This window comes from Vicugna pacos, chromosome 3, assembly GCF_048564905.1.
Source record: "Vicugna pacos chromosome 3, VicPac4, whole genome shotgun sequence".
Classification (NCBI taxonomy): Eukaryota; Metazoa; Chordata; class Mammalia; order Artiodactyla; family Camelidae; genus Vicugna; species Vicugna pacos.
In genome coordinates this window covers 41,681,890-41,694,829 of record NC_132989.1, presented here as the reverse complement: position 1 = coordinate 41,694,829, position 12,940 = coordinate 41,681,890, and the positions used below count along the sequence as shown (strand labels likewise).

At 34.9% G+C, this 12,940-nt stretch overlaps 1 protein-coding gene across 2 annotated transcripts in view; it reads right to left on the bottom strand.

The window, feature by feature from the left end:
• The window catches only part of TRIM36 (tripartite motif containing 36), a 28,603-nt gene that overhangs the window by 12,984 nt on the left and 2,679 nt on the right, over positions 1 to 12,940 (bottom strand). The window contains exons 3-4 of one of the 2 annotated variants that reach the window (XM_072958073.1): positions 4,407 to 4,750; positions 2,132 to 2,278 (exon numbers count right to left, since the gene is read on the bottom strand). In XM_072958073.1, the coding sequence (XP_072814174.1) occupies positions 2,132 to 2,278; positions 4,407 to 4,750 (491 nt within the window). The remainder of the gene's footprint in view (positions 1 to 2,131; positions 2,279 to 4,406; positions 4,751 to 12,940) is intronic. The other variant, XM_006203961.4, reaches the window with a different exon arrangement.

Genomic DNA, 12,940 nt, shown 5'->3' with positions numbered 1-12,940 from the left:
TAATGGGAGAGCAGGTTTAAATCCTTTAGTTAGATCAGGGCCCAGTCCTCTAGTAAGTGATCAGAGGCTAAAGGACCCCAAAATTGCTCAAAGCTTCCTCTAGAGCAGTGGTTCTCAAATGCAGGTGTGCATCGGTCTTCTGAGAGCTCATAAAAAACACAGAGACCCAAGCTCCTTGAAGGAGGAGAGCCCTGGCCTCTGTAGGTCTACCAAGTGTTCCAGGTGATTCTAATTACCCACCAAAGTTTGAGCACTCTCCTAGCAAGGCTCAAGTGAGTAACAATGAAAATAATATAAACCTATGTCACCGAGATCATGAAGTCCTCCAGCTTAAAATCTGAAACCAAGTGAAAAGGAGATCTAAAAAGATCTGTTTGCTACTTTTAACAAACCTACATAATTGTATCTTTACTAAAAAGTGAATAGATTAAAAAATCCATTATAGAGTCTATTTCTTTTAAGTCTGAAACTTAAATGAGAGAAGTTAATAACAGAAATGTTAAGGATAACTTAAGTGTATACTATGGTCAAAGATTTACTCCAGGTAACAGAAGACAAATTTTGGACAACATGTGTTAAGATCAAACCAATGAGAAACAAAAAAGTATCAAAGTTAAAATTTACAAATAGTGGTATTGCCTGTTGGGGGCACATGAGAGAAACAAAGACTAAATTTACTCTCTCACTTGAAACAATTTTACAAACCTAACAGAATAAATGAAACATCTCTCAAGACACTGGGCATCCAGACACAAAGAACATCTCCTCCCTGAGAGACACGGAACCAGACCAGCCTATGACTTCTTCAGCTTATTGATGGAGAAAGTGGCCCAGGCCAGGCACAGAGAACTCAAATGGGGTCCAGGAGCTCCCACGACTTGAGGAGATGAAGCCGGGAGTCCAGGAAGACCAGAGGTCTTAACACCTAAGGACAGACAGCTTATTCAGCAGAGTTCTGATCAATTCACAAGTGTGGGGAAACTGCTACAGGCCAGGGAAAGTATCACCCAAGAGCATGAGAGGGAACAATTCTAGGAGCTCACACAGGCTGGGAAATGCCTGTTCCCCAGCAGCCAGACTGAAAAAACCCTCAAAATTCATAGGTCATTGGGAAGAGCAAACAGTTTTTTACTTCAAGAGTCAGATAAGTTTAGTTCTAGAACTAAATGCTATTCTGTCCAGCCTAGAAAGCTTAAAAGGAAGATGCAAAAGGAACAAATTGTTCCCAAGTAACTTAATCAGACACTGGAAGAAAACTCAGAATACAAAAATATCCAGTGTCCAACAAGGTAAAATTTACAATACCTGGCAGTCAACCAAAATTTGCCAGGCATGCAAAGAGGAAGGAAACTACAAATCACAATGAGAAGAAAAATCAGTCACAACTGACCTAGGAATGACACAGATGACAATGAGTAAATGAGGATGGACAATAAAACAATGATGCCTGTAACCCACGTGTTCAGTGTAGAGGGAAAACTGAGAATGACAGACATACACATTCAAAATATGAATGTGTACATATAATTGCAAACTAGATATATGCCAAAAATGCATACACATATTGTTAAAGATAGAATGGAAACAAAAATTTAAATGGGCGGTAGATTTAAAAATGAATTAATTCCCTTTTAGAAAGGAAAAAAGAATGAAACAAAAAAATAGCATCATACCACTGGCTGTAGACTACCAATCAAATATGAAAGGTTTAAAAGGGTAGTGCAGAAAGCTAAGAGACAGGAAGTAACTCAGTTTTACCCACCAGAATAAACAAAAAAGTTCATACTAATTCTATCAGCAAGCAACAAGAATCAAGTGTCTTAAAACACACCCCCATACACACACCAAATGTCACAGGCATCGTGCTCACGTGGGGACCATAATGAAGTGTCCCTCATCCCTCTCTCCCCTCAGACTTCAGAACTAATACATCTGTAGGACAAAGAGCTGCCCAGCCAGAAATACCAACAACCCAATATTAGTAGGTCATTAAGTAGCACTTTAGATTGTTAATTCATTTCAGTACAACAGATCACACAACATGGTGTGATTTAATACAGAAAAACTTAAAGATCTTAAATAAAATTATACAGAATAATACAAAATTTAGTTCTAAAAATAACTTTTCTACCTTTAAGGTTTTGTAGGCACTGCTCATAGTGGTTACACGGTGATTGGAATGATTACCACCCAACTTACAGAGATGACAAACTGGTCGCTTACATAATTCACAGTACATGTTTATTCTCTCTGTTTCATGTTCTGGGCACATTAAAATCTATTGAATAAAGAATAAAAGTGTGATTAAGGCTGTTCATAGCTTATATGGCACTCAAAAGATTTCAATTAACTGGATAAATTTCCAAACAAAGATTTGCTTTATATAGAATCACTAAAAGCCACTTAAATAAAGTGTAAAAAGAAATAAAAGTGTTTGGTACATCGTATGAAAATTCTGTAGATTAGAATTACTGTTTTTCAATTTGAGGGTTCAAATGGTGTAGAAGATATTTCCCCTAAACTGGCTGATAAGAAGGTGAAAATTTCATTCCTATCAAACTTAAGCGAAATGCTTAAACAAGCTAGAAAGGCCTTCTGACCACAATGACTAGGTAATTCTTAATGACCATGATCAATATTTTTATTAAGTATCATAACAAATAACTTCTGAGAACCCATGGCCTCATTATCCTCAAAAGAAATCTATTACTAAGACAGTCTTGGAACAAGTTACGATATAAGCTTCCAGATGTTTCCTTTTACATATTAACTGTGTACACATTGACCAAATTTAAGTTTCTACCTTTTTATTTACTCTGTAAACTATCATCAAAGGTCCATTGAAATTTTACACAATAAAACTGTTCTCATTTGGAAGAAAGGGAGGACTCCTTTAATGTGTTCATGAAATCAAAATGCTGCTCATATTCCAAAAGACTAGATTTTAAGCAACTATAACTCATCTGATAACTTGGAAAAATTTTTTTAAAATTCCAGTATAAAAGCCCTTATACCAATGTGTAGCTCCAGGAGAAAAACTAGAAAAGATTTCAAATTTTTCATCATGTGAGGTTCTTACATTCTCCAAGCCATTATATTTAAAATAAAATGTAAAGTCCAGATTTTTGCAAGGAATGCAAGAACTCAAAATTAAAAGGCAAATATTCTACAGGATAAAAGACAACTTTTTAGAATTTTACTATAGTGAATAACACTAATGAAGGAAAAAAACTTTTCTCCTCAATATGTTCATACTTGGTTCTCTCATCAATCTTACATTTGCAAAGAGAACAAGACTGTAATTTATACTTAAAAATTTTCAATTTCATGAAATTCTTAACTCATGAAAGTTCTAGCCCAATATTCATTTAATAATCACAGGTTCTTTAATGATGAAATAGTACTATTCAATTAAATTAATATTTTAAAAGACACATTAGAACACCAGGTTGAAGTTATAAATTTTTAAAAATCTGTGACCTTGAGATAAGGAACATAACTGAGAATTAGAAAGTATTTCATAAATCTATTGCCACACTGACATAATTTGCAGAAAAAGTCATTCCAAAAAGTGTAAGCATTGATTGTTTTTGTTTTTATCTATCATTTAATATGATGTGAAAAATACTCAGCTCATAGTTTCAAGAAAGCAACGTAAGTGAAGATATCCAATAATCATTCCACTATTCAGTCACATAGCAGGGCAAATACATAAAGTTCTCTCTTTTTTTTAAAGAACATATACACATACATACATATATATTTATCTATCCATTTGTTTATTATTGATTTGGCAGAATGTAACAAATCACTATGTATCCTTCACCTAGCTTCAACAATTATCAACTCAGACAATTTTGTTTCATCTAAAACTTCATTTATTCATAAAGTTCTTTTGAACATTATTCCAGAAATTACCTAGAATATTTAAGAAATACAAATTCCACTTCAGATACTATATAACCACTATATCATAAACTTTAAACTGTGAGGCTATAATTACTCTTATTCATAATACAATTTTAGGTAACTAAAAATGTCAGAATGTTTCCCAACCACAACTTTCAGACAGTTATATTAAAGCACAAAAGCTTTTTAACTGCAACCATTTCAACCTTAGAGAGTGTGTCTAAGATAACGTAACCTTTCCTCTATTAGTCAGAGCTCTCGCTATGGCCACTCACGAGCTCTACTGAATCCCACTGGACTTTAATAGAGTGAACCACAATATTGCCTTCTAAGCTCTGGGGGTGTTGAGCAGCATAGTAAGTAACTTCAATTACTAGGCCTTAATTTTTGGTGCCAGCTTTTGAAGTTATGTCCTCTCTTACAGTCAGGTTCTAGATGTGTTAGAATTTGTCTTACTCTATTGCTTAATATTTTAACTTAATAAAAACTTCACTTACCTTGGGTCTAAAATTAGTGGTTGGGCCCACATACTCATGCTGAGCTTTCACAGTGCCCCAGGGATGATAAATTTTGAAGCATTCGTTGCAGTAGCTTGCACTACAGTCCATGCAACTTTTTGTGGATTCTTGAGGTGGTGGTTTACAAAGGTCACACATAATGGCTGTAGCTGCCCTGGCTGCCTGCCGATATCTTTCAACAATAGTTTCCAAAGTGAAATTTCGAAACAGACCGTTGATTCCCCGTTCTCCAAGATCTACATCATGCTCACAGCCAGGGCAAGGAAAAGTGGTTGTCCTCGGGGTCAGTGAATTGCGCTTCCAGCCTGTGTGATTAGTAAGTCCTTGTTTAGTTACACCAGTAGGAAAATGAACAGAATGGGGAAAAAAAGGAGTCATGTTTTGGAAAGATACATATCTACAATAGATTTCAAAAACATAACACTCAGAGTACTTTCATTTGAATCAGTGTTCTGAAAATGCTTTTTTTTTTTAAAGTTTTTCCTTGGCATACAAAAGATAAGCCCAAATTACTAGACAGTTACCAAAGCAAAGAAGGAAGGAATTATTCTATAACAAATCCCATATAAAAACCATATTAAGTCAAAGAGATATGTGGATAAAACACATATTACAATACTACACAGGATCAGGATCTTTTAAAATTATATGATTAACATTCATAGTTATTTTTATATATCATACATATCCAAAGGAATCTGGCTTGTATTTAAATGAACACAGCTTTGCCTGACTGATAGGAAGTGAGCTTATACATAAAAGAGCAGGAGTTTTTAATGCAGCCAGGGCCCATGGATTGACTCCAGGAAGATTCAGTTTGGTAAACTATCTGAAACTGTATGCAAAATGTTGCATCTATGTACCTATGCATATTTTCTGGTTAAACAATCCGTAGCTTTTATCAGATTCTCAGAAGAGTATGTGACCACAAAATTGTTAAGAACCACTGTGATAGAAGGTATCCCACTGTAGTATTGTTTTATCTGAGAAAATTCAGCAGACAAAATCATTGATTGAGGGCAATCTACAAAAGATGAAAAGCTCATTCATAGACCTAGAATCTAATGACTTTAAGAGGGACCAACCATTTAATATCTTCTTATAACCTGAAAAAAAGAATCATTAAGATTACTTAATTCAGTAAGTCAAAAGGTACCCAAAAAGTATTACACATAATTTTACAATAATTATACATAATACATCAAATGACTTCTTCAGTATTATGCTGATTTTAACCAATCAAGAAACCAAGGCATGACAGTCTTGTGAACCCACAGGCTCACAAGAATCTGGGGTTGTCTGTTTAACACAGGTGCATGCATATCATATTTCCTCCTCTCTTGTACAAATCTATTCTGAGCATGGAGCTTTGGTCGCCTACAAAACAACTCCCTAAATATAAACACAAACTTCTTAACCTACAGCCTTCTATCATACTACTATGTATCTAGTACCAAAAAAGAATGGTTCAACTGAGTATATTACATTTTAAAAAGGTCTTTAACCAGCTATATTAATGTTGTCTTGGCAACATTACAACCATCACTAATGACTGTCTTAGAAGATGTCTGGCATAATGTCACTACAGGTAAAATTTAGCTGTCAGCTCGTATTATCCATTTGAAGCGACTTTACAGCATGCTAGGTGGCATTGGGCCCCAAAAGTCACTTATGCAACAAACATGCAGCTGCATTATTTTAAATTTTAAATATTTTTAAAATATTTAAAGTTATTTTTAAACATATATTTTTACATTTTTAAACATACCCAAAAAAGCATACCAAAAAAGCTGCCCCATAAAAATTTGAAAATTCAGCATAAAATATATTCTTGTAATAATTCTAAGAACATGCAATACAGTCCGAGATATTTCACACCACAGCAGGCACACAATAAAATAAGCAGCAGAGCTACTTTTACAACACATGCCAATGAAAATTTCACTTAGTGAAAAACAAGCCAAATAATTCTGGAAGTGATTTAGTGCAGTGGTCAAGTTTAAACAAATGGAAATTCATATTTAATAGCATGCTTCCACACATGAACTATGTGATAAGAAATTAAAATGGATACCTAATTTCAACAATGTTTTTAAAAATGGATTATTGGTTTTATGAATTAAAGGTTGTGATCAATTAAGTAATGAGGAAAATCAAAAGTAAATTATGACAATAAAATCATGCTTTACCATATACACTGGTGACACCCAGATTTTGGCCTTCATGTTAAGAAATTTCAAAAAAAAAAGTTTTCTCCCTTTTCTGTAAACCTCTTTTAACTTATTTTTATAATAAAAACCAAAGTGTAAAGCATCATATTGAACTTCTTAAATCAGATCAAATATTAAATTAATACATTTTGGCTATTTTTCTAAACAAATCTTAAAAGCTTTCAAATTTTTTATGACTACTAAAGAACTCGTATTTTATTTCAACTGCCTTAATTTCTACCATTCTTTTCATAAAAACGAAGAATAGAATATGTTCAGGGCAATAATGAAAACAGGACAGATCTAAGGATATTCTGGGAAGTAAATCTAAATCAAGACAGTAGAACTAAGAATAAAATGTAATAAAGTCAACTTTTCTCTATAACTGTGCTAATGAGTAACCATTAGCCAAATATGGCTATTTAAATTTAATTAAAATTTAACTTAAAATTCAGTTCCTTAGCTGTACTAGCCACATTTCAAATTCTCAAGAGCTACATATGGCTAGTGGCTACCATCTTGTAAGGTGTAGAGTCAAACATTTCTGTGATTATAGAAAGGTCTACTAAATAGTATTGCCCAAAAGCATGATATAATGAAAAAATAAAAAAAAAAGGAACGATGGCTTGGAAAGGCAGGGAAGCAATGTAGGCCAAACGATGCAATTTTCTTCGTCAAACTACATTTGTGGGGTCAACAATATTTGCTAATTATTTGAACACTCCCATGTTGCAGAATCAGTTCTTTTCCCCCTACACCTTTACTTCAAAGATAGATCAAACTAGTTAAGCATGAGTCATGACACAACTGTAAAATGAAGACTCCAAAAAATTCCAGATTGGCTTATAGCAAATCCCCCCAAAAAGTCAGCTTTCTGTCATGTTTTACTATTTAAATTGTCAAAGAGAATAATAAAGTATCTCAAAACTAAGGGAGTCAGTTCACAACAGGTTCTAAACCTGCGCCAGCCACATCCTCTCCCATATTCTGGCTGCAAACAACTTTACCACTGTTACCACCTGGCCAGTTAGTGGACTGTTTCTCCCCACTTTGGTCATTCACGTTGGGCTTCTTGATGCCTTACGCTTCCACCTAACATTTCTCTTGGCCCATTCTGACTATCTGATGCCTGTCAGTTACATCTACCGTTTGCCTATCAGCATTTTCAACCTGTAAAAACTTATTCTCAACTACCCTCTAAATCCCACTGAATCAAAAGTGGGTGATGAGCAACTAATTGTTTTTAAGCAAACTGTTTCTACCTTTCCTCCTAATTAGTAAATTTCAACACTTAAAATACTCAGGGACTCACTAAATAAACCCTGTAGGAGGATTACATGCGGCTTCTGGAAGCGGCTATGAGATTTTAAAATCAAGGCATGTAGGAGGCAGTGAGGAAAACAGAAAAGGGATAACGTTTCAGGTGTTTATTTTCTCCAGTAAAATTTAAGGTATCACCAGCATTCCCCCCAAAACTGGCCAAGTTTACTTTAAAGGTCAACTGGAGTAAAAATATATATATATATATTTTAATAAGATAGATTGGTCCATCTTTTACACAAAAGCAATGTACCCCCAAGTAAGAGCTCAATGTTAAATCTGTGATCCCAAATACTTTAAAATAGTAACAAAAAAGATACCATATGCATCAAACAAGCAAAGAGCATGTTACTAATTACAAAAATTACCAATACCTTTAAGCAAAGTTTTAAACACAGAACAAAAAAGTACTGGCTTATTCAACCTCCCCAAGATAGCAATATGGATGTTAAAATAAGCTTTGCTCCACTAAGTAAATATAAAGGATTTTAAGGTTGTATTTTAAAAAAAAACAACAGGGAAATGTCATTTTGTTTAAAAACTACCTTGTCATGGATATATACATGACATAACACAAGCACTAAATAATCAGTGCTCCCTTTAAAAACACCAGAACTTGCTTGGAAATTTAGTCCTGTTGACCTTTAAGTCATTTCAGCCCAGTTGGTTCACTTTCTACGTAATTTTGAACACTTGACCACTGATGTTTATTTAAAAAAACCTTATCTATATAAAGTTATTTAATTTAAATCTAATGCTATTCTGCCTGCGGCCACACAAGCAATAAAGCATTTTCTACCTCTCCACCCCAAAGATCTCCGTTGTGATGCTGTGAACAATGAACAGAAAGCTGGATTTAGAATTTAATTTCAAAGAGAAGATTCACAACTTGTTAACAAAAGATAAAGCAGTGACTATGTCCTGCACATAACACAATTATTGAATTAACAGTAAAAAATGTGTTTTTCCTGGTACACATGGCTTTTCTATAAAGCCATCAATGTAAAGCATTAGCTTAGCTTATCACAGTTCAGAATTAGTCACTGCTGGTGCAGCACTTAGAGACCTACGTTTTATTCTATAGGTTTGTATTTTTAAACAATCATATTTCTGGTAACTGTTGAAAATACAAAGTAAAAATCAAGCATTATTTCTTTTTTTTTTTTTACTGACCTAAATCAGCACCGTAAATAAACATTACTAAAACTGATTATATCTTTCTGACAACAGGCAATACAAAATGGGAGGACAAGTTGCATATAGATGACCCAAAATGAACAATTACATAGCTCTTTTATTTTCACAGAACTTAGTATGCTACTGTTACACACACAAATCTCACTCTCCTTTCAAAGCATCCTTTTATTTTAAAATCTGTCAAATGACGTATGAGATGCTATTTGCAAGGAATATGTGAGCTCAAAGTGTAAGGCAAATGTCGTATTTTCCAGTAGCCACATTAAAAAGTAAAAACAAGTGAAATTAATTTTAATAATACAGATTTAACCCAATATATACAAAATACTATCATTTCAAAAGGTAATCAATATAAAAATTATTGAAGAGATATTTTACATTCTTTTTTCACCCTAAGCTTTCCAAGTGTGTATCTCAATTCAGACTAATGTATTTCAAGCACTCAACAGCCATATGTGGCTAGTGTACTGGACAGTCCAGGTCTAATTAAACCCTTCATTAAACCAATGGCAAACTAACTTTTAGAATTCTGTTCCTCCCACATCAATTATTGAGAAAAGGGTTTCTAGTTTCCTCCTCGAGTATGTCTAATTGATGAAAAATAAAAAAAAGAAACCTGCCAAAAGACAAAAAAAGGGAACATTACCTACTCATGAATTTATCTTTGAATCTATCCAAAGAAAAATTACAAGCAAATGCCCCATAAAGAATTAGTAACATTATATTTGTAACACATGACTTTTATCAGTCTAAAATGGGTGATCATGAGAAGGAGGGCAATCATAAAATTTGCATTTATTTCACAAAAACCTCCAGGGAGCATTCTCACCCTCTGAGGGCATGATCTGCATTTGTTAACTAGCTCTGTCTGTTCTCCTTGATGAAGGACTGTGTTCTTATTACTGCATCTCTTATGCAGCTTTGTACAATGCTAAGCTATATGCTTCTTTAAATGAGGCATGGATCTATCTCATTCATTATGCTCTAGCATTTTGCCAAGTCTGATAACCAGCAGGAAACTGAAATATTTCGTGAATGAATGCAAATGGTACTCACTAAGGGACACAACTTCAGGGCTGGAGAAGATACTGCAGCTGACAGAACCTACCACCCAAGGCAGAAATTCCCTCTGCACTGTTTCTAACAGAGGTGTCCCACCCATAGCTTAAACAAAGACTCTGAATGCTGATGGCCTGAGAGCTGGATGGGTCAGAGTCAAACATCTGTTTTGGCTGCCCTGCCTTATGTCGAGGTAGCATGGTATTTTTAAATAATTTAATTACCAACATTTAAAAAAACATTTCACATCAAAACCACTATCAGGTTTTTTTGGGGTGGGGGGAAGGCAGCAAATGAACAACCTGGCCCTTCAACCTCATAGGATAATTCACTAGCGCCAGCCTAGTGGCTACGGCCGGGTTAGACAAGGCATCCATCGTGTCTCCACACGTCCCAGCCACACCCCGGGGTCTCCAAAAGCAGAGGCCAGGAGTCAGCTGGCTGCTGATAAGTGGACAGTTGCTTTTCCTACAGTAGTTGAGTTAATGGGACATTGAAATATTTATTGTCTCTACAACAAAAAAGTAAAATGAAAGCAGATCCTGTTTTTATTATGCCTGGGGGCTGCTTCATTTATGTACCTGTTTGGCCCCTGTAGTATCTAAATCTAATTTAGATAATTTAGACACTTTTAGTGACAGGGATCTGCCCAATTCCTTTTCAGATGGCCTTAGGGGTTTGTTTTCTCTCAGGCTCAGATCTCATCCCTGTTCCTATTTTATCTGCTCATTGATTGGGAATCTTTGCTGTAAAGATACCCAGAGTACTACTACTCTTCCACAAAACAGCCGTCACCTTCTGCAGTCATCCCTTCTCCAAGCTAAATATTAATTCCTGTAATTTATCTCCACAGAAAAGCTTTCTAACCTCCCATCAGAACATAATCCAGCTTAACAGGATTCCTAAGAATAGGGAGGAACATCTCAGTAAATCTATTTCTGATCTCCTGTTCTGGAAAAAAAAATGCCATTGTTATGGAATACATGCCATTACACCATGCTATGCACAAGTCTTGTAGAAGTGGTTAGTCATTCAACATCCACTCAAATATTTATTAAAAATCTACTGAGGACTGTGCTAGGTAAATTCCTGAAAACAGAAACAGTTAACTGTTTCATCTGTATTTCATTCATACTTCATATTGATCGCATGAAAACTAACCAAATCTTAACATTACAGCCCATATAAAATACAGGATTTCCTGAAATACATATGTGAGCTCAATCTCATGGTAAGTGGAAATATAGTAATTAACTAAAATTTTATTTAATGGTTTCTGCTGAATATTAATATATAAAAAGTGACTGTTCTTGGTCAACCAAGCCAGGGCTCCTAATTAGCCAATGAGGATCCATCAACAGAATATCAAGTTTTATCTGGGAGAAGGATTTCAGGCTATCACTGTCTGTCCTCTCCTCCTCAATATGCCAGTTTGCCAACAGGGAGAAAAACATAAGAGGGATGACTTCATAAAGAGCGTAATCCTCTCCAGCCTCATGTTCCCAGCACTGTCATAGCTACCTAATGCTCCTGTTTTTGTATATACATACAACTTTTATGTGTGAAAAATGTCTTCCAAGTAATTGGCGATCACCATTTTAAAGAAAAATTCATGTTTTTAAAATAGCATAATACCACTCTTAGATCCTATCTATTCGTTTCCACTCTCTGATGAAGCACATACACACCAACATCGCCCCGGAAGACTTCCTATCAGAGCATGGACCAAAAGAGATGGCATTCTCTCAAACGCAAATAAGGACAAAGAAACTCTTTTTTGATTAAAAAGAAATTTTAACAAAATTAAAAAGTTACTCCTATCCTAAAGAGGGAGAAATAGGATGAACAAAAGGATTAAGCTGAAAACCTCAAAGCCCAAATTGAGCAGAGCGGAAGCCCTGAAGTCTGGTGCTCACGACCACTCAAACACTCTCCTCCACAGGAGGGAAGTGCCCAACATGACATGACCCTGTGGGTTTTTCCACCCTTACCTCTGCCTCCCCTTGACCCTCACTACTGATTCCAGCCCTTCATTTCCCAATAGCCCTGTTCCTGGACTTCAAATTAATTTCAATCTATATTAATCCTGCAATAGATGTTCAGAAGAAAGAAACACCATCCCAACAGGAAACAATTTAAACACCGGCTATATAATAATGGTATAGAACACATGCTATCCATCTCATTAGATCTACTTCCATACATTACTACAGAATTCCACTATTGTTTAGCTCATGTTCAAAATCCTTATTTTAAAAACTGGATTAAAAATGGCCGAAGGAGAAAATGGAATAAAATGACACCAAATAAACTTCCTCTAGAAAGTTCTCTAGCACTAGTCATTACATAGTCTCATTCCTTAATTCTACATATTTATTTACCTATTACCATACATAGATCGTTCCCTAGTAACTACTTTAGGAGTCCATTATTTCACTCCTCATATAAAGGACATCATGGGGCCAGAGCACCCCCTAAAATACAGGCACAGTTAATAATGGGTTTAACACAAAGTTGGTGTTCGATACGCAAGATCCACTTTATGCGCACACCAAAATACAATCAAAGTTCATTATTGAAAAAGAATATGAAAATGAATATATGTATGTATATGCATGACTGTGACACATTGTATCTGACTACTTCAACAACAAAAAAATTTGATTATGGCATTTTAAAAGACAGAGAGGTTCTTTTATAAATACAGTTCTAATTTATTCACCTGGA